We start from the raw sequence: 27036 nt of genomic DNA on the forward strand, positions 1-27036 counted from the left end.
ATCAAGATTGCTAGGGCTTGAATCTAAAAATTGACTATAGTTTTCCTCCTTTAGATGGGACAATTAGGTAGACACCATAAAGATAAAAACCGAAAACAACAATGTGACATCTAGAATCCGAGAACACAAGCGAACACAAGCGTCGCATATCTTCATTAATTGCATCAGAATTCCCATGGAACTCAATTACAGTACTTTTTTTTATTATCAAATTCATATTCGATTAATCAATATTCAAATACAATTTAATTGAATTAGAGGATCCCCAATACTTAAAAAAAAAAGGTTAAAAAAATCTATTGCCATTTTACCCATATTCGAAAGGACAATTCCCTAATTATTTCAGTATTTGAATTTAAATTTGATTTAATTTACTTAGATAATTAAATTTAAATTTAAAATTCAATTAAATATTTAAGTATCTGAATCCGTATGATCGAAAATTCTCCACCCATTGCATCCCTGCACGGTGTATAGCGGAGAACTTTTTAGACTATCATTGACCTCTATTCAAAATCCAACCCTCCTTTTTGCCCTTCCCGGTGTAGATCGTAGAGAGAGAGAGAGAGAGAGAGAGAGAGAAAGAGAGAGAGAGAGAATTGGGGAGGATGAAGGAGGTGGTGCTGCACATCTACGACGTGACAAACAGCGGATCGGAGAAGACGAACAACACCATCCTCCAGATCAACCGCATCTTCAAGGATCGGATCGGCCTCGGTGGCATCTTCCACAGCGCCATTCAGGTTCATCCTCATCTTCCCCCAATCCTTCGCTTCCCCTTCCTCCTCCTTTTTCTTCTTTCAAGTTCCTTTTCTTTTTCTGTTCAGAAACCCTTTTCTTTATGTGCGTCGAGGAACTGATCGAGATCTGAAAGGGTTTTAGATCCGTCAAGAAATCACATGATTAGTCGTTCGTTGCAATTCTTTTTACTTATTTCTGTTTATTTTCTCCCTAATTTTCTTTTCTTTGGCTGCTTGCTAAGAACCCTAATTAGGTCACCCAAGAAATCACATGCTTAGTCGCCCTTTGCAATTCTTTCTCTTTATTTTGGTCTATGTTCTCCCCGGTCTTTGTTTTCTTTGGCTTTTTGGAAGAACCCCAGCCTGTGAGCAGACGGGATCTGAGTAACCGTGTCGGATGCGATTTTTGATCGAACTAGAAGTAATATTGGCTGCTTTTTTGCGCTTTCCTTATGCGCACGCTCGCAGTGGAAACCTGAAATAATTGATCGAGTGCTTCATCTAGCAATTTTTTTAATGATTTTCTAGATGCGATTAGGGTCAGATAAATTTGAACTTCTGAATAGATTTGGTGGCTGCGTCGCAAATTAGTTAAATGAATATTCCATTTGTTTTGTTGGCAATCACTATACCTTTATCCCGTGTGCATTTCCATTATGATAGAGTGGATCGCTACCATTTGTTGTAATTCATAAATAGGATGAACATATAGGCATTCATCAAACATCTTCAATGCTCCTGCTTGATCTGGCAGGCAAGCCTCCGGCATGTGTGGATAATTTTTATTCTATATTATTCTTAACGTGCTATTGCTACTTTCATTTGAAACTTTTTAAATTGTTGTTTCTACTGTTACAATAACTTTGCAGAATAAATACATCTAGTTATTGCCTCTCTCTATAAAAAAATGTCTCTTGAGCTTAGTTTCAGACTTCGCTTCTTCATTGCCATAATGTTTATATTAGTGATTTGGTATTTCACATAGGCTTACACCTAGCTATCCTACATTTATTCCAATTAGAGATTATATGCTATGCCAAAGCTCTCATTGTTGTCAATTTAAACTCTTAATTGGCTGTTAACACTCATCTCTTTGCAGTTCATCTTATTTTTGACAAAATTGTTTGCTACATTTCATTTCATTTTTCATGAAGCCTCCTACTTTTTATTGGCTATTAGTAACACTTCACAGAATTTTTATGATTGTCATGTAAACTGAGATAAGCAAATCTTCTTTCTCCCACATTATGTAATCATGCAATGGGATAGTATTGGATGGTTTGGTTTACTGGAAATTGATATCAGAGCATTCATTAAATTTATTTATAGTCCATGAAGATGGTGTATCGTGGACTACAGACAGATTACTATGTTTCAGTGATCAGATTTTACTTGGTTACCAAATAGGTGTCTTATTTTTGCATTTGGTGAATTTTAAGGTAGACTCGATTATTTTTTTTTTGACTGCTTGAATTTTAGGTGAGCATGCAGGTCTTCTTTTCTTTAGTTTTTGTTATCTTCATGATGATGGGTTTCCAAATATTGAGAAGAAAAGTTTGAGATCACTTAAAGCTTTGCCTACAATCAGTAAGGGACTTGTTAATTTAATCTACTTTTGAAATCATCTCCCCTGGACCTTATGATGGTCTGATTAGGTAAGCTTGTTCATTTTATGTCTTCCACACACTACGCATGCGTGACATTAGAAAGGGGGAAGATATGAGGCAAGAATATAGTTGTTTGGAGGGAACAAAAAAGTTGATGGCTTCTTAAGATTCATTTGCATTTTTATTCAATGACACACTCATTCTGATTTGGAGCATTTCTCATACAGTAGTATTTTATGGCCCTTCACACATTGTTCTGTAATCGAAATGGAAGAATTCTTATTTTGTCTTTGGTTTTTTTTCCCTTGTAGTTTCTTTGATCATATGCATGGATCCATTCAGTTGAGTTGTTGTTTTTCTGATCATATGCATGGATCCGTTCTGTTGAGTTATCGTATGTCAGCAGTATGATAAGATAATTTTAGCTATCACTAGCATTTTCTTATATTCTTGCTGTTATTTTTTGTTCTTAGACTCTTTTGTTATTTCTAGAATATGCTACATTGATACAATGGTTTTTTTGCTTGATTTCTGTATCATGATGTTTATATTTTGGCAGGTTTATGGAGATGAAGAATGGTCATTTGGGTTTTGTGAACAAGGTTCTGGGGTTTTTAGTTGTCCACCGGGAAAAAATCCTATGTATACCTATCGTGAGCATATTATTCTGGGAGAAACAAACTGCTCCATTTTGAAAGTAAATCAAATTCTGAGAGAGCTTAGCCAAGCTTGGCCAGGACATTCATATGATCTTTTAGCCAAGAACTGCAATCATTTTTGTGATGCTTTCTGTGAAAGGCTAGGTGTTCAAAAGCTTCCAGGTAACACAGTTATCTTTATTGTGATTTTTATAACCAATAGGTTTAGTGGAATCTTCTGTCTGTTTACCATTTTCAAGTTGAAACTTGTTCATTATCTACCCAGACATTAAAAGTTGTTTAGTTTTCTTTTTGATGCCTAGATGTTTTCCCCAGAATTAAAAGATAAGAGAAAAACATAAAAGAACTTCTTTCATTTTTATATTCATTATGTCAACTTGAAGAACTGATAGCCTTTTTGCTTATTCATGAGACTTGATTAAAATTTGGTAAGCTTAAAGTGACCCTGTAAAGGGTAATAAAATCCCATGACAATTATTTACCCTTAAAAAGGTAACAACTAACACTTCATGCTCCAATTTTGAGTTCAATTCCACACTTCTATTAGAATCTAGAATGAGATGATGAGCTTTCTTGTTGGTCGTATTAATGGGTTTCTTAATCATTTGTTCTTTTCTTTTTATTATCATATCCATAACAGCATGACTATTTGAAAGTCTGGCTTTCTTTTGTTGCAAATACTGATTGAAGATAAATTGTTTTAAAGGAACATGGATATCATCCAAAATTTATTTACTCATCTATACATGCTGAAAAATTATTTATGATGCATTCTCATACTTCATACATTTGCAGGTTGGGTCAATCGCTTTGCCAATGCTGGTGATACTGCTATAGTAGTTGCAGAAAATGCAGCACTCCATGTACGAAAATAATCCTGATCCAATGCTCATTGTTGCACGATTTTTATCATGTTTTTAGACGTATAGATTCTTTAGGCAATTTAAATGTTTTATGAAATCACATCTTTTTTTTTTTTTGAGGTGAATGCAGACCGCTACATCCTGAGTTCAATGAAAAAATGATATTGAATCTCCGCCTTTTAAATTCAGGCAAAACAAGGGCGTGGTTATAGAGTGAAATAGCATTACATAAAGAATTGGGGTTAATTTACTATGGCTAAAGTTATAACTGTCACAGAGATTTCTGATTCTGATCTTCCAAAGTATTCAAGTTTAAGAAGATTGTCTCCCCACAGTGTGTCAGTTTTACCTGCATTGCTTTTGTTTCTTTAATTTCGTTTTCAACGCTAATGTTGCTATTTTTGTAGCTGAGGCAAGCAAAAGACGAGATTGTTACTGCTAGCAAAGTGGCATACAGGTTCATGGCTGGTCTAGCCTCTAATTCCCGGGCCACTCCAGAGTCCCCGAGCTATTCAAACAGAGGTAGCCCTCGATTTCAGGGTGCATGGTTCAAGAACTTAATGTCCATTGGTGCCAAGCCATCGGCTGGCACTTCGGAGATTCCAGATGAAACTGATGACAGTCCATTGTACCGCCAGAAGCCTTCGGAGCTATCGCAGCACAACTCGAGGCAAAATAGTTGATATTACTGTACAAGTATTGGTACCGTGCATTAGACAAAAATTATTTACAACTAGACATGTTATCAACGTATCAAACTGTAAATCTCGGGTTCCTCCTTGTTATTCAGAGTGTCTTTGCAGCAAAAACAGATAGTTTGATCATTGTTTTATAACAAAGTATTTGGAAGTTGATCTCCCCCTTAATTTAATGCGTATTTGTTGATGGGATTTGGCTGCAGTCGATGGCGCACTCGTCTGAGCCACAAGGATAAGAAGTGGACAGGGGCATACATACGGGTGCCATCTTTTTCTTGTTCGTTTGGGTTGCATCCCTTCCCATGCGAGCAATTTGGTCTCATCCTCTCCCACCTCTCTGCCGGGCGATAGAATGGTGCTGGGCTTAACGTATGATGGGCCAACATCACGAATTGCTCCATATTCTCTGGTACTTAATTCTATCGCTATATGTGATGATTTTGGAATCAGAACTCAGCTTTACAAACTCATCAGGTTAGGAACCTTACATCCAAGACGAGATCTTTTGAAGCCGACATGACCTCGATGATGTTTACAATGGCAAAGTCGTATCTATCCGCCGGAGCATTCACGAGCTTCCCTTCGTCCAGGTTGATGAGGTACTCCTTAGACAAAGGGCTTGAGGTTGCCGAAATCGTACGAGAGGGTGAACAATAGCTATTCCAATCTTAATCAAATAATTCCCAACATATTTTGATTTGATAATAATGACAAGTGTGGGGGAAGAAAACTAATAGTTCGTGCTTTGATTTCGCCGATTGACTCGCAGAACAGAGTCCAGAATTGCCAAGCCGCCATACAATTACCGGCACATATATGAGAATGCATCGGCGTCGAAATCATCTTCCTTCACCGGTGATCAATTGGGAGAATACGGTGCTCTCCGTGGAGTCCGATTGCCCCATGCCCATTCCGGCCATGTCGTCTTCCTGTTTCACGTTTAAGCTGGTCGATTCCACTCCCCTCGTCGCCGCCACTGGAATCAGCAACTCCACAATGCCACTATCCTCGTGTGGTTCTCTCTTCAGCTCTGTTACATGAAGCTGGAGAGCATACTCCAGGTTCCACAGCACATCAGCAAAAGTAGGCCTATCGACGCCGTAGTCTGCGACACACTTCTCTGCTGTCTCACCGAACTTCCTCAGCGAATTCCTATTGATGTTGCCGACAAGCCTATGATCGATGATCTTTTCGAGCTGGCCTTTCCTCTGCCACTGAAGCGCCCACTCTGCCAAGTTCACCTGCTCCATCGAAAGGCTCCTATCGATCACCGCCCTCGCACATAGCACCTCGAAAAGCATCACGCCGAAGGAGTACACGTCGGACTTGTCGGTGAGCTTCTGCGTCTTGAAGTACTCGGGGTCGAAGTATCCGAAGGTGCCCTTGACTCCCGTGGTGACGTGGGTCTCGCCGCAAGAAGGTCTCAACTTCGAGAGACCGAAGTCGGAGACCTTGGCCAAGTAGTTGTCGTCGAGCAAAATGTTGGTGGACTTGATGTCACGGTGGATGATGGTGTGCGAGTGGCTGGCGTGGAGGTAGTGAAGGCCCCTGGCGGCCCCGATGCAGATCTCCAGCCTCTGCTTCCAAGAAAGACACGGCTTATCGGAGCCGTACAAGTAAGTCCTGAGCGGTCCCTTCCCCATGTACTCGTAGACTAATATTTTTTCCGATTGCTCCTCGCAGTACCCGATCAGTGAGACCAGATGCCGGTGGAGGATCTTGGACAGGATGAGGATCTCAGTCTGGAATTCCGGGTATCCTTGTTTTGATCCCGGCATGGCTCGTTTCACCGCGACCTTGGTGCCGTCGGCGAGGACACCCTTATAGACCTTCCCGAACCCACCGCTTCCGACCACAAGGCTCTCGTCGAATCCATTAGTAGAGGCCTTGATGTCGATCAGGGGGATGTGAAGGTCAAGATTATATCTGGGCAGCAGAGGCAGGGGCAGAGACTTCGACCTGCACCTCTTACGTATGAAGACCAAGACAAGGGACAGGAGGCTTGTAAGAACAAGGCCACCAACAACGGCGAGGACTACCACTGCAACAGCCACGCCGCTCTTCTTGGTACGGCTGGAATTCAACGAATGGTTGGGAATTCCGTCGAGGCTGCCGAACGTGTCGTTCACTTTGAAGATTTCCAGCCCATTGAGGATGGCGTTAGCATCCCACGGCGAACTATCTAATGACCGGCCAATGCTGATATTAATCATTCCCGAGCTTGGGCCTTCCGCGTCGAAGTCGATATAGAAAGCTTCCGAAGGAGAATCAGTGTGAAAGCTGGAATGTATCTCAGTTTTCAGGTTCCCCACGTAGAGGACGAAGATGATTGAATTGTTGTCTATGAAGTCGCAGAAGTGTGTTCGAACCAAGTACGTGTAGCCGGCGACCACAGGGAAGCTCCATGTGACATTGAAGTTAAAAGCGGGGTTGCTGGCCGGCATCGAGCTCGGGATGTTCATGGTTCTGGCCGTACTGTAGACTGTCGGCGGCGCAACCTCTGCAGTGTCGTCAACCTTGTACTTGATCCGGTCGGGGTCCGTGCTGTTCACCTGGGAGGTATTCTTGTATGGGAGGTAGTCATCGTCGGGGATCCACGTCCTCCAGAGGGTGTCGTTGGCCGGAGTCACTTTCGGGCCCCCGACGTTGATCCTGTGGACAGTCTCGAGCGCTTGATGGGTCACTTGGCCAATATCTTTAAGTGTGTCTTCGTCCTTGATGAGATAGGCCGGCGCAGTGAAGACCTCGATGGCGTTGACGAAGGCCAACGGCGAACTCGAACTGGGAACGAAGGTGACATCGAGCTCACCAGAGTCGACCCAGAGGAAGTACTCCTTGATGGTTGGGACCGTGGAGGTCGGGGCGGAGAAGTCATCGAGGAGGACGAAGCGTTTTAGAGCGATAACGTCAAAGCGGGCGGCGGAGAGGTCGTAGCGACGGTTGGAGAACGGGAGGAAGTGGAGGCGGAGGATGTGGGTTCCCGAGGAGTTAATAGTGAAGCGGTACGAGGCAGAACCGGTGAAAATACGGGCGGTGAAGTAGAGGGGGGAGGAGGGGACTGCGGAGGTGTTGGTAACGGAGCTAGACTTGGCGGAGTCGGAGAGGAAGGGGGAGTCGGGGACGAAATCGCGAGAGGGGGTGTCGGTGGCGATGGTGTGGCGGTGTGCGGAGCCGCAGCTGAGGAAGTAGGAGGTGTTGGGGGTGAAGGCGGCGGAGGTGAGAAAGAGGGGGAGGAGGAAGCTCAGAGTGCGGAGATCCATTTTGGCCTTGCGGAGAATTGTGAGGGCTTCGAAGATTGCAGGGGGTTAGTGGACTTGGAATAGGACCTTTGCGACCACCTTAACCTGTAGAACTAATAAGACTCATCTTATTCACTCATGGCAGCTCGACTGCAGCAGTTGCCTGCACGAGGAGATGCAGCAGCTTCGACGAAACTTGGGAGGAACAGTCATTGCACGACTTGTCTTGTTGACCCAAGTCAACCAAGAAAGATGGAAAGGAAATACTCGCCACACACTCTCAGAGGTCGCCGATCGCGTGCAGGCGATGCGGCAGCTTAGACGAAACTTGGGAGGAATAGTCATTGCACGACTTGTCTTGTTGACCCAAGTCAACCAAGAAAGATGGAAAGGAAATACTCGCCACACACTCGCAGAGGTCGCCGATCGACTCTGTTTGATCGTTGACGCAGGTCATATTAGTTTGCCGATCACACCTTAATGAGCTCTGAGAGCCCTGCATCTCAGACACAAACTAAAGAGGTGAACTGTGTAAAGTTTGAAGAAGATCTGGTTCATGCCTACATCGAGCAATTGCCACAAGCTTGCAATTAGCCGTGGCTGCAGTCTTTTTCGTTCTTCGTTGCCGGTGATCATATGGATACCAGTGGATCAACTCGTCCTATCACAATTTCCCTTTCTTCCTATTTAGCATCACAACACCACTCACAAAATACAAGGTATGCAAATTATCGATATATTACAGCATAATTTTTCTTCTCATCTGGCACTGTGGCATTGCCTTGTGCTTATTTTTGTTCACAAGCAAACAACACAGCAGTACAAGCATCACCAACTGAAGCTAATGGATTCAAAATGTAGATTGTCTGCCAGGCCTGATGAGCAAATGGCAGCTACCTCATGCCGCAAACCACCAGGACCACTGGCCATCACCCCAACATTAGAACCATCGAACTCCAGTAGCATCTCTGCAAGCACCAGTTGATGGTACCAATTAATTAGAATATATACATCTCAATACAAAATTCGAAAGGAGCGCAGGTTTCTTACTCTTGAGAGGTGGTCTTCCACCAAAATGCACCTTGGTGGCTTTAACAAGGGACTCTTGCGGAACGCTTTCAAGCTCTCTATCCGCATTGTAGAACCAGGAACTGGGCGACGTTGTCGGTGTCGGTGCATCTATATTCTGGATCTGTCTCGCTTCCTTTGAGTTCCCTTTCTTGTTCCACAGAACCGCTGCACTTGCCGCCGCCATTATGCAGATACATATGAAAAGTAAATTTAGAACAGATCTCGAAGCATACGAGAAGATTTGGTTGGTGTTGTGGTCGATTGGGTATATGTAGTAACGCTGGAGGATGCCGATAAGTACGAGGAATGCAACAAAAGAGGATGATACTATCGCAGCCAACCAAAGCCAGCCATTGGGACCGAGCACCGGAGCGATGGGAACGTCAGAGGGAAGGGGCTTGAACCATATGGTTCGGATGTTGGTTTGCGCCTCATCCGTGGCAGATTTCTCTCTGGTCACAAAGGCTTCGATTCGCAGTTCCAAGCCAGAAAGGTCCGAGACATTTCCAGATATAGGAAGGAGGAGGTCGAGCATCGTAAGGTCGGCGGCTGTCTTGAAGGCACATACGAGGAGGACGGCAGGGGTTGGACGATTCAGAGTTGTTCTCTGGTGGATGAGTTCCCGAATTATGGAGATGAAGGGTGTGATTCCACTGCCACCGCTCACTAGTATCAAGGAATCATACCTGTGAGGATCAAAATTTTCGCACGTTAACGTCAACAACGGACAACAACAATATTACTGCTTCAAATCATGTTCTTAAGGACCTTAGGAAGTTCTTGGACACCGGACCATAAGGGCCTTCGACCGAAACATCGAGGCGATCTTGTGGAACCGGCGAAGATAATGTTCTGTAGAGCTTCTTAGTCCAGCTTCCTTCTTTCTTGATGATTACGGACAGCCGCTCAGGTTCCAAGTTGCTGCTGGAGCTCACAGTGAAGGGGTGCCATTGAAGTGATGAAACTCCCGGAACGTTGATGAAGATGATGCTGAGAGGCTCAAAGGTCAGTCCTACACAAAAAGGGTCAACGTGAGACAACCATGAAGTAATTGTGTGTAGGTTTTCTGCTAGCGAGAATCGAGCAACTACTGACCTGGGCTCTTTGCGAAGTTTAGCTCAATGGATTCAGATGGCAAAAGGCGTGCGGAGACCAACCTAACCTTGGTTCTTGATTGCAGGAACCGCAGGTAGCGATCGACCATGAAAAGGTAAACACCGGGAAGAATCATGCAGAAATGAGAGATTCCCACATGCATCAGGTAGAAGAAGAGGAAGACGATGTAGAGTTGATGCGTGTAGAAGAAGAGCTCGAACATCTTGCGCCTGATGCGCGGAAGCGTCATCGCCCACATAGTCAATCCCGCAAGCAGAGCTATCTCTCCAGCCACATAGGCTGTCCCCGTGTTGTCCCATTTCACCATCTTCCACCATAAGAAGCCATTAACTTAAAGGGTTTCTAATCATAAGGATTATGCACAATACAACATATTTGTAACCTCTATTTGTTTTTCCCATGAATACTTCATTCTAAATTGTATTAAGTTGTTTTTTTGTCGTTCTACTTATTGTTAAAATTGATGCTTATGATATGTCCCTTTCACCTGTGAACAAATCTACTTGACGAGTTTTTGGAATGTTAAAAGTGAGAGAAGACAAAAAGTAGTACCATATCAATTTGGTCGGTGACTGCCCAGTAAACTATATAACATATGCCATGCGCCGAGAAGACGGCCATGGTGATGTGGCCAAGCCAAACGTGATATCTGATGCTGGACTCGGAGGTGAGCCCGAGGAGTGGCAAGAGTGACGACCCGCGAGCAACCGGGAAGAAGAGGAAGGCGCAGCAGAGGTCTCCAACAAACCCCAACCATACGGCCGCCATGTCCAGCCTAGCTTGCCATCTGTCCCATATATATATATATATACATATGCACCACAATCTCGTTAGAGAAGAGAACGCAGAGGATATATATATATATATAGTGTTCTTCATGCTTTGTCTTACAACTTCACTCCATCATCGGTTTGATGCAGCTGGGAGAAGTTAGCGACCAGGAACGTGGAGTAGAACCAGACGAGAAGCACCAGAAACATCAAGCAGAAGGTTAACTCTACGCCGGAAACTATTCCAAGCGGCCAATTCACAGCCACAGGCCTCTTCCATGCTGCCAGACGATGAATTGAGCTGCCAATACACAAATAATATAAGTCGCATGAGAGAAAAAGGAATTCCACCATTTATTGGGAAGGAATCCCACTTGTGGTGCTACATGTATTATATACCTCTGGGAGGTGTCACTTTTCTTCACCAGGTGGAGATAAAGACAGCCAAGAACTGAGATGAATAAGATCGGGAATGTGTTGATCAAGATGTTGGAACCTGCGCCATAAAGTGCACACAGTATCAGTATATAGAAAGCAGTAGTGGGAGCAATGGAAACCTTGTAGAGAGAAGAATTTATTGCTAGCTTCTCAATATCAAAGACAGCACCACACCTTGCCGTCCAAAATACGTTGAGTCGGTCTCCGCGCGGATCCGTAGCGACCAGCCATTTCGGTATGTGTTTGTAGGCATAACAATCCATATCATCAGCCACCCAGCAAACACAGCTGCAGCAAGCAGCTGCAGTGCCTTCAGGACCAACCCCTTGCTCCCGTTACGTAGAGAGAATCCTCCGGCGACAGCCGTGTCCATCTCTTCCTCTCAAAGCTCAAATTCGGGTGATGCTTTCGTCGATATGACACCGGCAGGGTGAAGATGCCTGTTTTATAGGGTAACTTGGAGGACGAATGGATTACGGCGCACCCTACCGGGAATGAAAGGCATGATTCACGTCCTCCGTTCATCCGCATGCGTCCGTTAACAGGCCGCCATGTGTAGGTCAACTCCAATGTGCGTCGGTTATCGGTTGAATTCAGATTAATGTTCAGAGGTCTACTTGCAGTGCCTCCACCAGTGCCCTCACATTCCTTTCAATGACGCCACGTTACATTCCCTTCTTTGGCCGGATGTGGGAAACGGTCCTTCGGAGGAACGCAAGATGCATGAGGACGGTGATGTCAAGCTACATATGTTGCCATGAAACATCCATGATTGACAGTTGACAGGGCTTTGTGGAGGCTGCTCATTGGTTGGCATGGCAATGAAATGTAGGGGATTGGGAGCGCCCGTAACAGCTCGGACAGGCTCGTGCTGCGAGTTCGGGGCGCAGGTGCCCCGCGCGCGGCGGGCGCGTGCGCTAGTGGGTACAGTGGCACGCGGGGGCAGGCGAGCACACGCTCGCTATCGCGGCCGGGCCACACGGGTTGGCTTATGTGGGTAAAGACATCGACCCATTGCTGGTCACGTGTCATGTTTTATAATTGCTCCCTACTACTAACAGAATCTAAGCGTGGCAGCCTGACCGACAAGATTCGGCAGCTGGATGGATTTTTTGTCTCACTAGATTTCTGATGAGGTGGGTTAACCCCATATCTACCATCTATTATGTCTCGATTTTATATATATATATATATATATATATGATCAATTTGATTTAGACTTATAATTTTAAGATCTGGATATGATATTAACATCAATATTTACGAAATAGTATGTTATAATTAAAAAGAAAATAGGTTAAAATATAATTTGATCATAAACAAAGGAAAAGGCAATCAATCTGCATATGATTAGAAGTATGAATATGATATCGAAATCAACGTTCACAAAAGAGTGAGTCTAAGTTGGAAAGAAAATATGTTGAATTACAATTTGACCTTCAAAGAAAGAAAATAAGGGAAAAGACAATGTAAATAATTTACATGTGAATAGAGATACAGGAATTCAAGTCTTGGGAACACTATTATTATTCAATCCTGAGTCTTATTTAACTATATTTTTAGTTCATCTTCTTTTATCTCAAACTAATTGTATATGATATAGGTTGTTTCAATTCTAGTAATATAAGAGTTTTCTTTTGAATTATTCTTTTGTTTTATACATATGAATATTTATATAAACTTTATATAACATCCCTAGCTCCATGGAAAGTTGCGGATGAATATAATGTTATAATTCTATAGGTTTACTTATAAGAATATAATGCTAAAATCAGAACACATAACTTCTATATAGTAATAATTAGACTAATTATATATTATCCCATGTAATTAGTTACATTTAGTATCCCGATTCTTATACTTTTAAAAGTTACATTGAAATCTTTATACTTATGAAAGTAAAACATTTAACCTATTTGCTCTAACAAAATTTATCTCTTAATTTTTAATCCTATAAAATTATCTGTTTAACTCTACATTAGATCTCAATGTTTAACTTTCATAAATATAGAGATCAATGTAACTTTTAAAAATATAGAAATCAAGATGCTAAAAATAGCTAATTACAATAGGTAATATATAAATAACCAAATAATAATTATATATTTTAGTCTATAATCAATTTACTCATAAGATAGTTCATAATATGATTAATTAATTAATTATATAATTTAAACAATAATCAATTCATCAGGTTTCTATCAAATAACTTTAAAAAAAATAAAAGATAATCATATAAATAAACCATGACTTAATAAGCACAGTGACTCACATGCAAATCAAAACTTATCATAAATAGATATTTTCTTAAAAACATATAAATTTTATGTGTTCAACATATGCTTTCAAATATACATAGATATCAAATATTTTCTTTATGCTTATATAATTTATAAAATTTTAAACTTTACATACATTTTAAAATCATGACTTGTTAACATATAATGCTTGAATATCAAGTCCTTCATTATTATATCATTCTTATATAGTTTATAAAATATTAGTTTTATATGCATTTCAAATCATAACCATTTAACTATATTTTTTAAAATAATATATGTTTAAATATATTTTTTATGATAAAAAAATAAATATAGCTAATGTCACATATCAGATAATAAAAATGCAAAACTATCATTTATATAAACATAGCTAAGAGTTCATAACTTAAATATAGTTAAGGTATATATGTTAGAATATAAGTAGTATCAATGGCTATGATAATGTTAGATCCTCATGACTTATAATCATGCTTAACCCTAATGGTATAGATAACACATATTTTTCTAGTTTTTGAAAAATTATAGGGACTAAATTACAAAAAGTTCAAAAAAAAAAAAGGTTTCACCCGTCGCCTGAGGGGGTTTCGGGGAAGGACAGAAAAAAGACAGAAGAAAAACAAGAGAAAGAGGGAGAGAGAGAGAGAAAAAAAAAAAGAAGGGAATAATTATGGGGAGGCGGCTGTGAGAAAAAAGAAAAGAAGAGAAAGGAAAAGAGGAGAGTAAAGGAATAGATAGATGATAGGGGGGCGGCTGTGAGAAGAAAGAAAAGAAGACGAAGAAGTCAGAAAGGAAGAGAAGAAAAAGAAGAAGAAGAGAAAGAAAAGAAAAGAAAAGAAAAGAAAAAAAGAGGAGAAAATAATAATAAAAAAATAGAAGGAAAAAAAATATCGAGGAGGACTTGTTTTGATATAAAATGAATTCAGTTTAGAAAAATTGTATTATGCACTGTTTTGAATTTTCTTGTTCTTCTATAATTGATTGATTCTGATGTTCTTAGATGATTTGATATTTATGTTGTGGAAAGAATAAAAAAATATTATTTTAAAAATTTTTAAAAAAACAAAAGGAAAGATCTATGGAGGATTATATATAATCAGGGTAACATGATAACTCCATTTGATCTATTTTCTAAAATATTAATATGAATGTTTAAAATTTATAAATACATATGATTTACCTGAATTATGAATTTATTTATTATTTAAAAGCATTACATAAAGAATTATATGTTAACGATTTGGAAAAGCATATGATTTGAATAGTTATTTATTGTGTTACAAGTGTTTACTTATTTATATTATTTATTTATTCATATGAAAATATCAATTTAATAATATATTTAAAAATGATTAAAAAATATGTGAATATTATCAGTTTTAAATGATGTATGATCGTATCAATTTTGAAACAATATATAAAAAGATTTGTTAAAATAAAAAAGTTATTGATATAATATTTTTAGTAACATGAAAGTTGTTTGTTTAATATATTTATGATCTGGACCCTATCAATACTGATTATACATTCCAATATATTTCAAAACCTAGTTTGAATTCAAGATATAATACGAAAGGTGACACATTTCGCCAATAGTGTTAAATCATCGCTCTTTATTTACAATTACTTTTGAAAATGACTTATAAATTTTATTATGACAATCTCTTATTCGTTGTATATGGATCTGATTTGTATCAAGTGTATCAACAATCTTGTATATCAATTTCTCTCGATATATTATTAATTATTTTAGTGTAAAACTTTTTATTGCTAATAGATTAGTAAAAATATTTATTTGATAGATAATTTATCGATACATAATTTTACTTGGAAAAGAAAATATCTTATATTAACATATTTAGGTTCATAACCATAAATTTCAACACATGAGATCATATAAACTTTGAAGTCAACTAGTACTATAAAAAAAATTAATTATAAAAACTAACATAATTAAATCAACTCTTCGTTTATAGCGTTCACAAATGGTAAAGTTGATAGTTCTCTCTCTCTCTCTCTCTCTCTCTCTCTCTATATATATATATATATATATATATATATATATATATATATATATATATATATATTGATAGAGAATCATATGAGAGTTAGCTAATCATAAGTAGTTTTGGAAATGGGTTTAGTGAATCGTGCAACCGCTGTATTAAACCATGTCTAATTTGTTTACAAGGATGATTGAGCTCATAATATTAGTTCTACTGCACCACACATTAAACATCGCTCAAGTTTTTTGTCATCTTATGCCATATGCGTTTATTAGAGTTAATTATAAATTATCCTTGTAGGTAGTTATGTTTAGCATATTATATTTACGTAAGTAAAATATTTAATCTCGTTTCTCTTCCTGTCATCGATTTTATCAATGATAGATACTGTATATAAAAACTTAACTATCATTTTTCTTCTTCTTCGGCATAAATATAAAGATCCAAATATAATTTTTTAAAATATATAGATCAAGATATTAAATATAATTAACTATATAGGATAATATAATATGTAATTAGTCCGTAACTATCAATAGTTTGACTACAACAACTTTAGACGAAGCCTAACAGACTGACTCGCGTTTGATTATTGACCAAGTCAAAGTGAAAAAAGATGAAAGTGTAAAATCGCTACTACACACTCGGTGAGGTCTTCGATTGACTCAGGTTTGACCATTGAGGAAGGTCATCTTACTTCGCAGGCCATATTTTAATGGTCTTTAAGAATCTTCAAAGGGAGATTTGGTTCATACATACATCAAATGATTGACATATTGTGAAAGGGATACGGAAAAAGAGAAGAGGGAAGATAGGGAGGAGAAAAGAAAAAAAGAAAAAAAAGAAACAAAAGAAGAGGAAGAAAGCAAAGCAGAGAGGAGAAAGAAAACGAAAGAGGGAAGAAAGGAGAAGGAGGGAAGGAAGAGAGAAGAGAAGGAAGAGGAAGAGAAAGGTTTGTTTTGATAACAAATAGATACAAAAAAAAGAGAAAAAAAAGGAAAGAAGAGAAAAAAACAAAAAGAAAAGTAAATAAAGGGTTCGTGCAATTGATCTTTACTAGAGGAAAGAAAGAAAAATCAAAAAAATAAATAAAAAGAAATAAAATAGGAGAAAAAATAAGAACGAAAATTGTGGAGGACTTATTTTGATATCAAATATATTCAGATCAAGCTCAGAAAAATTATATTAGGTATTGTTTTGAATTTTTTTATATTCTTATTAATTAGATTTATATTCTGGATTATAGGCTGATTAATTTTGATTTTTTTACTTAATTGGATATTTATTTTAGAAAGAAAATAAAAAGAGGAAAATGGTGATATTGGAAAATTAAGGAAAGTAAAGATCAAAATATGTTGTATTGAGGCTATGTGATCAGGGTAAATATCCGATGACTCAATCTAGTTTATTTTTAAAAGTATTAATGCATGTATTTGATATTTATAAATATTTTTTATTTACATAAATTACAAGTCATTTTATTATCTAAAAGTATTGCAAAAGGATTTATATGTTCACGATTTGGAAAAGCACATGACTTGAACTATTATTCGTTATGTTACAAGCATCTATTGATTTATATTATTTGAGTCCTATGAAAATATCTATTCAATGTTTATATTTGAAAAGTATTCAAATATATAAATATATATTATTAGTTTTAAAATGATACATCAGTTTTAGAATAACATGCAAAATAATTTGTTAAAGCATGTAGTCTAGTTTTATATGAAAGTAATTGATATATTATTTTTTATTAACACTATAACTATCTAGTTTATATAGTTATGATCTGAACCCTACCAATAGAGGTTATATGTTGATATTTGTTCGAAAATTGATTTCTTTTATGTGATGACATAGGAAGATACTATACGAGTTAAACATGGTTCTAAGCCTTGTCACAGGAATGAATATATTGTGACTATAACCATTGAGTTATAATTTGCTCGTATGATTGAGTTATAATTTGCTCATTATCTCTAAATTTTTTAAAATTATACAACAAAACCATGATGGGTCCATAATTGATTAAATTATATAATTATTTTATTAAGATTGTTTTTCATTGAGATTATTTTGTATATATGTTATTTGGATTGATAAGTTATGACTTTTAAAGGAGTTGTTGAATCTGTCGAATATGCTATAGGTAGATGATTAGTTATGGATTGACTGATTATGAATTGAATTATGTAATAATAATTATTCCGTAAAAATTATTTGTTCTGGTTCTGACCTTGCATTCTTATAAGGAAACCTTAAGATTGCGATACTGTATCATTCCTGACTTTTCGCTCGATTGAGATGGAGAGGATTTAAGCTCGCAACTAATTATGGCTGTGATCTTCTTTGCTTGGTTGCCGATGATGTCATGCCGATCAATTCTTTTTCGATCTTTGTTCTACAAAACACACCGAGTTTGGATATCTGAGATGAATTTAGAGAACGTTGCTACTGCTGGTCTAAGTGACACTATTACTTGTTGGCTCGTTCTTTCATGATTTTAAAGAGAGTATTTCCTTTCACAGCATTACTTTACTCACAATATACAAGATGCAAACTCTCCACACATTGCAGCATAATATACAGACGTCACACGACAGAACTTCATGAACAAGGCCATGCCAAATGTTTTCATTTGACACTGGCATTGCGTTGGGCTTATTTTGTTCACAAGCATACAACACTTACGTACGAGCAGAGGCACTTCGTGAATCACCAACTGAAGCTAATGGATTCAAAGTGTAGATTGTCTGCCAGGCCTGACGAGCAAATGGTTGCTACTTCATGACGCATACCGCGAGGGCCGCTGGCCATCACCCCAACGTTAGAACCATCAAACTCCAGTAGCATCTCTGCAAACACCAGTTGGTACCAAGTAATTAGAATATGTACATCTCAAAGCAAAACTCGAAAGCAGCGCAAGTTCTTACTCTTGAGTGGTGGTCTTCCATCAAAATGAACCTTGGTGGCTTTAACAAGAGAATCTTGGGGAACGCTTTCGAGCTCTCTATCTGCGTTGTAGAACCGGGAACCGGGCGAAGTTGTCGGCGTCGGCGCATCTATATTCTGGATCTGTTTCTCTTGTTTTGAGTTCTCTCTCTTGTTCCACAGAACCGCCGCACTTGCCGCCGCCATTATGCAGATACATACAAAAAGCACATTTAAAACAGATCTCGAAGAATAGGAGAAGACTTTGTTGGTGTTGTGGTCGATTGGGTATATGTAGTAACGCTGGAGGATGCTAATAAGTAGGAGGAATGCGACAAAAGAGGACGATACTATCGCAGCCAACCAAAGCCAGCCATTGGGACCGAGCACCGGAGCGATGGGAACGTCAGAGGGAAGGGGCTTAAACCATATGGTTTGGATGTTGTTTTGTGCGTCATCAGTTGCAGATTTCTCTCTGGTCACAAAGGCTTCGATTCGTAGATCCAAGCCAGAAAGGTCCGAGATATATCCAGATACCGGAAGGAGGAGATCGAGCATGGTGAGGTCCGCCGAGGTCTTGAAGGCACAAATGAGGAGGACGGCAGGAGTTGGACGATTCAGAGTCGTCCTCTGGTGGATGAGTTCCCGAATTATGGAGATGAAGGGTGTGATTCCACTGCCACCGCTCACTAGTATCAAGGAATCATACCTGTGAGGATCAAAATTTTCGCACGTTAACGTAAACAACGGACAACAACAATATTACTGCTTCAAATCATGTTCTTTAAGGACCTTAGGAAGTTCTTGGACACCGGACCATAAGGGCCTTCGACCGAAACATTGAGGCGATCTTGTGGAACCGGTGAAGACAATGTTCTGTAGAGGTTCTGAGTCCATCTTCCTTCTTTCTTGATGATTACAGACAGCCGCTCAGGTTCCAAGTTGCTGCTGGAGCTCACGGTGAAGGGATGCCACTGGAGTGATGACACTCCCGGAACGTTAATGAAAACGACGCTCAGAGGCTGAAAGGCCAGTCCTACACAGAGAGTCAACGTGAGACAACCATGAAGTAATTGTGTGTAGGTTTTCTGCTACCGAATCGAGGAACTACTAACCTGGGCTCTTTGCGAAGTTTAGCTCAATGGATTCAGATGGCAAAAGGCGTGCGGAAACCAACCTGACCTTGGCTCTTGATTGCAGGAACCGCAGGTAGCGGTCGACCATGAAAAGATACACGCCAGGAAGGATGACACAGAAATGGGAGACGCCCACATGCAACATGTAGAAGAAGAGGAAGGCAATGTAGAGTTGATGCGTGTAGAAGAAGAGCTCGAACATCTTGCGCCTGATGCGAGGAAATGTGGTTGCCCACATAGTTAATCCTGAGAGAATAGCTATTTCGCCAGGCACATTGGCTATCCCGGTGTTATCCCATTTCAGCATCTTCAACCATAATAAACCATTAAATTAATTAGAATTTATCCGACTACCAACAGTCATCGTAATGATTTGTCGACGTGACAACTTCGAACCACGACATTTCATTAATAGCAAGCCTTTTTCTCTCTGCAGTAATGATATGTGATGCACTCACTACCTATAAAAATTGGATATATTGGCTGTTTATGCCTAAATTAATAACATGAATTTTTGAAAGAAAAAAAATTCTTTTTTGCTTCTTCAAAGATGTCTTCCTTTGGTATTTTCCCCATAATATTTGTATATTATCATAATTCTTGAATTATCTTTAATCAAGAAAACTTCGATTATATCTTACGGATCGATTCGGAGAATATGAAAAAGAGGTACATCTGTAAAAATATAAAATGAAAGAGTTTTTCTTAAAAATTATATTTTTTTGAAAACTGATATTGATATATATATATATATATATATATATATATATATATATATATATATATATATATATATATATATCTTAATTCATTTGACCTAGACTTGTTATTCCCAAACTTGGCAAACCGTACTACATATAGTACATCTAATGGAAAGTACGAGAATGTACTAGTAGTACCTCATCAATCTTGTTGGTGGATGCCCAGTACACTATGTAACATACGCTGTGCGCCGAGAACACTGCCAGAGTGATGTGGCCAAGCCAAACGTGATATCTGATGCTGGACTCGGAGGTAAGCCCGACGAATGGCAACAGCGACGACCCACGAATGACCGGGAAGAACAGAAAGGCGCAGCAGAGGTCCCCAAGTAATGCCAATCGGATTCCCGCACCGTCCAGCCTTGTTTGCCATCTGTCCATTTATATGCACCACAACCTCGTCAGCTAAGAGAAAATATAAACTAAACCCACAAATCAACGCAGATAAAAATCTTTCATTCTTTGTCTTACAATTTCAACATCTCTCCGGTATCCTGAGAATGAGACTGGTGGGAGTTGGAGAAGTTAACGACAAGGTACATGGTATAGAACCAGATGAGGAGCACCAGAAACAACACACAGAAGGTCAACTCTATGCCGGAAACTATTCCAAGCGGCCAGTTCACAACCACAGGTCTCTTCCATGCAGCCAGACTATGAGTTGAGCTGCCACTGAATAAACAATAACAGTTGCATGAGAAAGGTGCTATTTACTGCGATACAAGGGATTACACCACATCTTGCAATGTATACCTCTGGGAGTTGTCCGTTCTCTTCAACAAGTGGAGATAAATACAGCCAAGAACTGAAATAAACAAGATGGGAAACGTGTAGATCAAGATGTTGGTACCTGTGGTGCACACACAATGTGAGTATAGAGATAAAAGCTGTACGAGAAGAAAAGGAAGAACAAGTTATCGCCAGGTTATCAATGTCAAAGACGGCAGCACACCCTGCCGTCCAAAATATGTTGAGTCAGTCTCTGAGAGGAGCTGCGGCGACCATTGGTTTTGGTATGTTTTTGTAGGCCTGACGATCCATATCATCAGCCACCCGGCAAACACAATTGCAGCAAGCAGCTGCGTTGCCTTTAGGATCATCCGCTTGCTACCAGTTTGACGAAGGACACCTCGGACAGCCTTGTCCATCTCTTCCTCGCAAGAATCGACTGTGGCTAATGCTTGTAATATATCACCACCGGGGTGGCGATGCCTGTTATATAGGGAGGGAATCATGGAAGGCGAAACGAGTGGGACACACGCTAACGGGAAGGGAAGGCATGATTCACGTCCTCCATCCATACACACGCGTCCTTTAACAGGCCGCCCCATCTGAGTCAACTCGACTGCGGGTAAACAACCCGTTGACATACAACCCGTTGACATCTACTTAACGCTAATATTGTGTGGTCCACTTGCAGTGCCACCACAAGTGCTGTCACATCTTCTAGTGTCAGGCTTCAGTTATCTTATCGAACCACATGTTCCGTCAAAATAAGTAAATCAGTTATCTTTCTGACTTGCACAAAGATTAAAGGTAAAAGTGGATTTTTTGACTTAGATCCCTTCGATACATAAGTTAACCTTCAGATGAGATGAAGTGAGATGAAAGTGATAAAAAGATGATAAATCTTGACTATGTTTTAAAAATAAATTTTTATACAAAATAAAACGGAAGTAAAGCATTCGTAAAGGGATAACCCTAATCGTTTCTCTTAGACTCTTTGTCTACATAGACGAAAAAAAATTAAACCAATTTTGTTGTCAAATTTAAGCCACAAGTCGAATAATAATTGATCAACAATATTTTCTCTATCAATATATAGAATTAAAATTTTTAAATATTTAATATATTAAACAAAATATAAAAAAATAAGACTGTTATTATGAATTAACCCAACATAATTCCAAACTTCTTTATGTATCCTCTCATATAAATTTCCCAATCCCTCTTAATGTATTAAACAAAAGCCAACAGCTCTCTCGCAAGCCCGTGTATGTGACCGAATAATATACGAATACAACTCTACAAAACTATTTTTATTGTGGGTGAGGATACTGAGAACATATAAATTTAAAATGAGGACAAAAATAATACCGATAAAAACTTAGCTAAATTTACGATGAGTTTCCTTAAAATAAATAAAGGGTTTCGAAGTAGATACACTCAGTAGCGTAATTACAAACGCTTAAATTTGGCCCATACGCTTTCTGAACAAATATTTTTTTTAGTTCTTGCAAAATATTTAAAAATAAGCTAATGATTATAAATACATCTCACCTTTACACTAACGTAGATTAAATATGCACGTAAAGCCTAATAAAAATAATAGTAAACCTATCCACCCTCATCTATGGATAAACTTAACAGGTCTAAGTTAATAATCAGAGATATCTAAAAAAAAATTAATAATTATAGATTTACCAATTGGTGCAAAATTAACCCAATTCTCAATCCATATAAAATGCGATCAAAAATTAATATATATAGCCAAAAGCTTAAGCTGTTTTAAGCACACCCTTAGGGGCAATTTCACGTGGTTGCGGCACGTGATAACGCACATTTTAAGCGCTTCCAACTCGTCGAGTCCGGCTGGTCAATAAAACCTAGCGTCACCAGCTGAAGCTTATCGACTCGAAGTGCAACCGTTTGCCCGGACCTGACGAACAGATGCTTGCAACAGCATGACGCAAGGAACTCGGCCCACTGGCCATGACTCCTACGTTGGAGCCCTCGCTCTCCAATAGCATCTCTACCAGCACAAAAGTACACCACTGTCAGCTCACAGCACAAATTTCACAAGCATGGAAAAGGAAGGATGGCAGATTATGAATGGCCCTTACTCTTGAAATCAGGCCTCTCTCCGAAATGTACCGTGGTTGCTCCAACGATGAGTTGATGAGGAACACTCTCCAATTCACGATCAGTAAGGGCCTCTGTGTTCTGGATCTTTGCTTTCATGGTGCTTCTCTTCTTGTTCCACAGGACCGCTGCGGTAGATGTCACGACTATGCATATGCATATGAACAGAAGATTTAGGAGGGATTTCCATGAGGAAAAGAAGCCATTGGTGCCATTTTCGATTGGGTATAAGTAGTAGCGTGTTACGATGCCAACGAGCACGAGGAAGGCGACGAAGGAGGCCGAGATTATTGCGCCTAGCCAGAGCCAGCTGTCGCGTCCGAGGACTGGTGCGAGAGGCAGGTCTGAAGGATCAGAGATGAACCAAGCTGTCCGGATGAGCCTGCTAGGTTCGTTGGGAGGAACACTTTCTCTTGTGACAAAGGCTTTGATTCGTAGCCGCAAGCGAGAGAGGTCGGAGACGGTGCTAGAAACTGGGAGGAGGAGATCGAGCATGGTGAGGTCGGCGGAGGTCTTGAAGGCGCAAATCAAGAGGACACTTGGGGTAGGACTGTCAGTTGTGCTACGGAAGATGAGCTCCCGAATTATGGACATGAAAGGGGTGATTCCACTGCCACCACTCACCATTACGATAGAATCATACCTGTAAGCAGGATGGTTAGTGCCTTGTGGTTCATGAGCAAGAAATTAAGTCATGGCGAGATTTCTGTATGAATTCGTGGACACACCTTAGAAAGGCCATTGCGTTAGGGCCATAAGGGCCTTCCACTGAAACTTCCAGACGATCGAGGGAAGAAGAAGAGACTTTATGGCACAGTTTCTCTGTCCAGCTTCCTTCTTTCTTGATGACGATGCTAAGTCTGTCCGACTCCAAATTGCTGTTGGAGCTCACAGTGAAGGGGTGCCACTGAAGCGATGAGATGCTTGGCACGTTGATGAACAATATGCTCAATGGGTTGTAATGCAAACCTTCAAGACAAGGTTAGAATCGAAACTAGCTACAGATTCCAAAGTCAGTGCAGTAGTGAACAAGAAGGTAGGTAGTGGAATCCTTACTTGGATCCTTGGAGAAGTTCAACTCGACTGTTTCGGATGGCAAAAGGCGAGCAGAGACCAACCTGACCTTATTCCTTGACTGCAAGAATCGCAGGAACCGATCTACCATGAAGAGGTAGACCCCGGGAAGAACTAAGCAGAAAAAGGATATCCCCACATGAAGCAGGTAGAAGATAAGGAAGAGAATGTACAACTGATGGGAATAGAAGAAGAGCTCAAACATCCTGCGCCGTATGCGGGAGAACGTGGTAGCCCACATGAGCAGCCCCGAGAGGAGAGCTATTTCTCCTGCCACATTCGATACTCCTACTCGCGCCCAACTCAACATCTGCGAGTGAAGGTCGAGCATCAACTATAAGAACAGAACATACATACAGCAATCTTCCTGCTTATCCAGCAAAGGTAAGTAATCAATCATAGAGAGTAAAAGAGATAGATGGGTCCATAACAGAGAATAAGAATGCAGCTCTCTCTCTCTCTCTCTCTCTCTCTAGGCTTACCTCAGATAACCGGTTGGTGGCTGCCCAAACGATGATGTAGCAAACCCCATGAGCTGTGAATACAAGCATGACGATGTGGCCAAGCCATACGTGGTACCTGATGCTGCACTCCGAGGTAAGCCCAACGAGTGGCAAAAGGGAGGATGCCCGAGTGACCGGAAAGAAGAGGAAAGCAAAACAGAGGCTTCCAAGCAATCCCAGTCGTAGAGCCGCTATTTCTAACTTAGCTAACCACCTGCAAGTACCAAGTCAGTCCTCCCTGGTCAGAATAAACAATGTCTTCGCCGGATCAAGTTGATGAAATGCTAGAGACAGTGAGAAACAGGGTTAGTTCTCTTACAGCCCGTTACTCTCCTTCTCCCCACCTTCTCCTTTGAAGTTGGCCAAGGCATTACTTAGATAACATGAGAAGAACCACACAATAAACGCTAGAAACATCAAACAGAATGCTAGTTCTGTGCCTGAGACGATTCCCAGTGGCTGCTTTATAAGCAGTGGTCTCCTCCACGCTTTAAGACCGCCGCTTGAACTGTGATGGACAATCGAATAGACAGCGACACGGAACACATTAGCCATTATTACCCAAAGCATCGTGCTGTAGATTAAGTTTGCACTTCTGACGGAGTATTAGTTGAGTGCAAACGTAGCAAATGTCAAACAAGTTTACCTCTTGTTGCGGTTACTTTTCTGAACAATGTGCAGATACACGCATCCAACAACAGCAATGAATAAGATCGGGAACGTAAAGATCAGGACGTTGGTCCCTGCAACACCATCAACATATTGATAACAGGTTTCATGTCAGATCAAATAGACAAACTAAATGTCAATGGAATAGTGTCACAAGACCTAGTCTTCCGATGTATGTAGTCTTCGTCTTCGACAGGAGCATCGGCAACCAGCGCTCCCCGAAAGTGTGTGTCGGCAACATACCCCAGATCATTAGCCATCCAAGGAAGACCACTCCAAGAAGCAGCTTCATAGCCGTCAGTGCCATCTTGTTCGCTCTATGTTCTACCCCATTAGCCATCGCTAGCGTCAAAATCTTCTTCTTCTTCTTCTTCTTCTTCTTCTTCTTCTTCTTCTTCTTCTTCTCCGCCACCTCCTTTGTGATTCTAAGCACAGGTTTTCCAACATCGGGTGCTCAATTTACACGTCAAGAAAAAAGAGATCTCGACGAAGATGGAAAGTAGCATAAAGAAGGCATGATTGCTGTCTGTCATCAGAACACGTCTGAGAATAGGCTAGCTGCACTTTAAGGAGGTCAACTCCAATCTCGGCAATCCTTGGGAAGGCCACGACACATTCCTTGTACAATTGGTGCAGTGGGCGACGACCAGGGGAAAAGGATCCTTATTTGGTAGCTCGCGAGCCATTGCTTCCAGCGGTGGTGCGCGGGAAGGGAGGGCGACGGGACCGCAGGGCCAAGTGCGAGGGCGGCACTCGTGGGCGAGTGTGCACGACGGGGCCTCTGCAGACGGCAAACACGCGGCCGCAGGGCGCCGGGAACAATCTTTTTACACGTTTGGTAAGAAATAAAATCTTAAAGAAATAAAATCTTAAAAATTTAATTTGATCATAGCAGGTTTCTCGGATTGAAAGATGCATATAGAATATTCGGTGTTAAGAGGGACTGTTAGATCTAATCGTTGATTATAATTATGTTAATGACATAAATGACGATATCTCTCAAATAATGCTTATCATTGGTGATTTCTCCTTTTGTACATTGTTTTTTGGCCAGCATGTGACTGTTCTAATTTGGAATAAGACTCGGGGATGCTTCAAATATGAATTACATGACAGTTGATGGAATTTTTTATTTTTTATTTTATGATAAGCATTCTTAATTACTAGCAAATACCGACTGTGGAGGATTAAATTAGGTCGTCGTTGTGATCTTAGGTTCTTTCTCGTGATTAAATTAGACATCCCAACTATTTAATATACAGTAGATTGAGCCATAGATAAGGCAATGCAGGATAATGGTCTCAGTGAATTAGATTAACTTATGAGAGTTTGGCATATGTGTTATTATTAATATATATCTAAGTATTTTAGATTAATAATTTAGTTTCAATAAAACTAATATATTATTATGTATCTTTCATTTATTATGTGCCTTTTATTTTAAAGGTAAAAGCATGGCAAATAAATTTACGTGGTCATAATAATCACTAAAATTATGATCACCACAATAAGAAAAATATTATCGATAGAAGCAACAAGATTTTTTTTTTTTACTTCCAAAAGTTTCAGAAATGTGGGACCATAAGTTGTTAAAACAACATTATGATAAAG

General features: G+C 39.8%; 5 protein-coding genes across 5 annotated transcripts; 1 reads left to right on the plus strand and 4 right to left on the minus strand.

The window, feature by feature from the left end:
- The first annotated feature begins 483 nt into the window (after window positions 1-483).
- On the plus strand, window positions 484-4735 carry LOC135619101 (uncharacterized). The gene is made up of 4 exons (XM_065120744.1): window positions 484-743; window positions 2907-3168; window positions 3802-3869; window positions 4277-4735. Exons 1-4 carry the CDS (start codon window positions 609-611, stop codon window positions 4550-4552), a joined length of 741 nt encoding a protein of 246 aa, XP_064976816.1. The 5' UTR covers window positions 484-608; the 3' UTR covers window positions 4553-4735.
- A 500-nt stretch (window positions 4736-5235) lies between these two features.
- Window positions 5236-7930, minus strand: LOC103993182 (probable receptor-like protein kinase At5g24010). The gene has a single exon (XM_009413151.3). It carries the CDS (start codon window positions 7825-7827, stop codon window positions 5407-5409), a length of 2421 nt encoding a protein of 806 aa, XP_009411426.2. The 5' UTR covers window positions 7828-7930; the 3' UTR covers window positions 5236-5406.
- Window positions 7931-8465: 535 nt separating this feature from the next.
- LOC135619100 (ferric reduction oxidase 2-like) lies at window positions 8466-11600 on the minus strand. Its single transcript, XM_065120743.1, has 8 exons — window positions 11376-11600; window positions 11163-11259; window positions 10885-11064; window positions 10546-10780; window positions 9973-10300; window positions 9646-9889; window positions 8857-9563; window positions 8466-8774 (listed from the first exon to the last, which is right to left on the minus strand). Exons 1-8 carry the CDS (start codon window positions 11572-11574, stop codon window positions 8635-8637), a joined length of 2130 nt encoding a protein of 709 aa, XP_064976815.1. The 5' UTR covers window positions 11575-11600; the 3' UTR covers window positions 8466-8634.
- A 6404-nt stretch (window positions 11601-18004) lies between these two features.
- On the minus strand, window positions 18005-21480 carry LOC135618188 (ferric reduction oxidase 2-like). Its single transcript, XM_065119049.1, has 8 exons — window positions 21270-21480; window positions 21071-21167; window positions 20789-20989; window positions 20456-20690; window positions 19536-19863; window positions 19213-19456; window positions 18423-19129; window positions 18005-18344 (listed from the first exon to the last, which is right to left on the minus strand). Exons 1-8 carry the CDS (start codon window positions 21463-21465, stop codon window positions 18205-18207), a joined length of 2148 nt encoding a protein of 715 aa, XP_064975121.1. The 5' UTR covers window positions 21466-21480; the 3' UTR covers window positions 18005-18204.
- A 1449-nt stretch (window positions 21481-22929) lies between these two features.
- On the minus strand, window positions 22930-25717 carry LOC135618465 (ferric reduction oxidase 2-like). Its single transcript, XM_065119330.1, has 8 exons — window positions 25585-25717; window positions 25403-25499; window positions 25076-25264; window positions 24736-24970; window positions 24236-24563; window positions 23908-24148; window positions 23161-23822; window positions 22930-23069 (listed from the first exon to the last, which is right to left on the minus strand). The coding sequence occupies exons 1-8, from the start codon at window positions 25715-25717 to the stop codon at window positions 22930-22932; spliced, it is 2025 nt and encodes a 674-aa protein (XP_064975402.1).
- Between the last annotated feature and the right edge of the window lie 1319 nt (window positions 25718-27036).

The sequence above is a fragment of the Musa acuminata genome, chromosome BXJ2-8 (assembly GCF_036884655.1).
Source record: "Musa acuminata AAA Group cultivar baxijiao chromosome BXJ2-8, Cavendish_Baxijiao_AAA, whole genome shotgun sequence".
NCBI classification, from domain to species: Eukaryota; Viridiplantae; Streptophyta; class Magnoliopsida; order Zingiberales; family Musaceae; genus Musa; species Musa acuminata.